The following is a 2,422-nucleotide window of genomic DNA, read 5'->3' on the forward strand; positions in this document are numbered from 1 at the left end:
CCATAAAAAAGAATGCATTCTGAAAGAATGCACCAGATACTATTTGCAAACTCTGAAAGCATTTGTTATGACCAGCTAATCAATCAGGTTAACACAAATCGAAATCTTTAGAGCAACTTGTACCATCACACATTGACGAGAGCAAAATGTACCCACATGCTTGAGACGCTCTTATGTCATCACACATTGGCAGGTTCTGGCAGACAAAAAAAATTGTAATCATCGTATGGCTGCAAGACAGACATCGTTGCCGCTCACAAATACCCTTGTGCTGAAGAATCTGAGACTGAAACAACAAACGCACGAGCCTTCGACCTTGTGAGGTCGCGTTGTCAACGCGAATTTGTGATGATCCTAGTTATCTCCCGGCAAAATTACCAGATTTCCAAGTTCCTAAAGAATGAGAAAAATAGCAAGCGGAGAGATACAACTATATTCCACAACAGGGACATCAAATCTAAGAGGACCATTACAATCCGGCGCGCCGGATTTATAGAGCAGGCAAGCTAGCTACTAGGCGGGTAGGGTGGGGGACTGGGGAAAGGACACAGCAAAGAACCCTTCTAACAGATCCGCGGATCCCGCAGCGCGCTCAGTTGCTGGTGAACTTGGTGACGGCCTTGGTTCCCTCGGAGACGGCGTGCTTGGCGAGCTCTCCGGGGAGGACTAGGCGCACGGAGGTCTGGATCTCGCGGGACGTGATGGTGGGCTTCTTGTTGTACCGCGCCAGCTTGGCGGCCTCGCCGGCCAGCTTCTCAAAGATGTCGTTGATGAAGGAGTTCATGATGGACATGGCCTTGGAGGATATGCCGATGTCGGGGTGCACCTGCTTCAGCACCTTGAAGATGTAGATCTTGTAGGTCTCCACGCTCTTCTTGGCCTTCTTCTTCCCCTTCTTCTCGCCGCCCTCCTTGCCGGAGGACTTGGACGCGGGCAGCCGCTTCTCGGCCTTGGGCTTCTTCCCTGCGGTCGTCTTCTCCGCCTTCTCCTCGGCCGCCGGCTTCTTCTCCGCTGGCTTCTTCTCCGCCTTGGGCGCCATCGGGTCGGGGATGTCGGGGTCGAGGGAGATGAGGGGCGTTGCGGTCGGGAGGAGCCTTTTCTAGTTTTCTTGCTTCTTGGTGTTGTGGAATGGGGTGGATTGGGGGAGGGGAGCTTTTGTAGAGGAGCGCAATGGAAGGATATTGGTGGAGATGGGTGCGGCGCGGATCGATGAGTTGGCGTCAACTGCAGGCGTTGGATTTGTGGGAGGATTGACGGCGAGGAGGGAATCGTTGAATTTTCAGCGAGTTGTGAAAGCATAGACGAAGTAGGACGCAGGGCGTTCGCAGTTCCGCACGTTTCTGAGATTTCTCTACTACAATAAATTACCCACACCAGCCCCACGAATCTCTACTACTATATAAGACCATAGTATAGACGTACACACTTTTTTGGTGCACAGTTCTGCCTGCAGTCCGCTCCCTCTCGCGCTCGTGCTCTCTGCGCCCCCGCCTCGCTGATCCCGCAATCCCCGCCGCTCCACTCCGTCGCCCGCGCGGCTGCTCCAAGGAAGGAAATTTTGATCCCGCCATCAACGCCCGCGCTCTCTGCGCCCCCGCCTCGCTGATCCCCATCAACGCCCTCCCCGCCATCAACGCCGCTCCAGTTCCGCCGCCCGTGCTGCTGCTCCAAGGAAAGTCTGCTCCAGTCCGCCATCCCCGAACCTTCCATCAACGCCCTCCTCTACTCCACCCGTCTCCAATAGTGGAAGGTTGGCGAGGATCCGCGCACTGTCGTCATGGTTCCTTGCCTTCGCGCGCCATCGACGGTGGGGAGGAGGTTGGGGCGGATCGGCGCGCCCTCCTCTGCTCCGCCCGTCTCCAATAGCAGAAGGTTGGCGACGATCTGCGCACCGCCATCATGGTTCGTTGCCTGCGCGGCTACGCTCCTCCGACTCTCCTCTCTCTGCTGGATCCCTCGGCAACTTTCACTCGCAGCTCCTCCGGCTCTCCTCCGCGGCTACGCTCGGCCTCACGCCTGCGCTGCCACTGGTGCCCGAGCCCATGCCCCGTCTCCGCTCCCCGCTCCACCAGCCTCCCCCTCCACCCGCCCCTGCGCCCGCATCCCACAATCCCCGCCATCGTTATCCTCCAGCCCGGAATCTCCTCCATCCGACACCACCTCCACCCATCCCGCCTCCCCCTGCACCAAACACACCTCATCGAGTTAGGAGGAGGAGGTCAGAGACTCCCAAAGTTGGCTTTGCTGCGCACAGGTGATTTGCGGCGGCGGTCGGAGATGCGTACAGTCGCCATTGGGATGACGACGACTACGGTGCTGTGGAGGACCGCAGACACGACGTCGGTGTCAGCGGGGGCGACTCGCTCCTGCCGCCCGCCCCCTTGCCACCGTGCCGGCCGGACTTGTTGTTCCACCCGGCGCT

At 58.1% G+C, this 2,422-nt stretch overlaps 1 protein-coding gene across 1 annotated transcript; it reads right to left on the reverse strand.

Moving 5' to 3' along the window:
- Positions 1–249: 249 nt before the first annotated feature.
- LOC100274083 (uncharacterized) lies at positions 250–1,130 on the reverse strand. Its single transcript, NM_001291599.2, has one exon. It carries the CDS (start codon positions 1,037–1,039, stop codon positions 593–595), a length of 447 nt encoding a protein of 148 aa, NP_001278528.1. The 5' UTR covers positions 1,040–1,130; the 3' UTR covers positions 250–592.
- Positions 1,131–2,422: the final 1,292 nt, after the last annotated feature.

Source organism: Zea mays, chromosome 3 (genome assembly GCF_902167145.1).
Source record: "Zea mays cultivar B73 chromosome 3, Zm-B73-REFERENCE-NAM-5.0, whole genome shotgun sequence".
NCBI lineage: Eukaryota > Viridiplantae > Streptophyta > Magnoliopsida > Poales > Poaceae > Zea > Zea mays.

Coding starts and splice junctions, on each gene's coding strand:
- LOC100274083 (NM_001291599.2), bottom strand. CDS start 1,039: ATGGCGCCCAAGGCGGAGAAGAAGCCAGCGGAGAAGAAGCCGGCGGCC.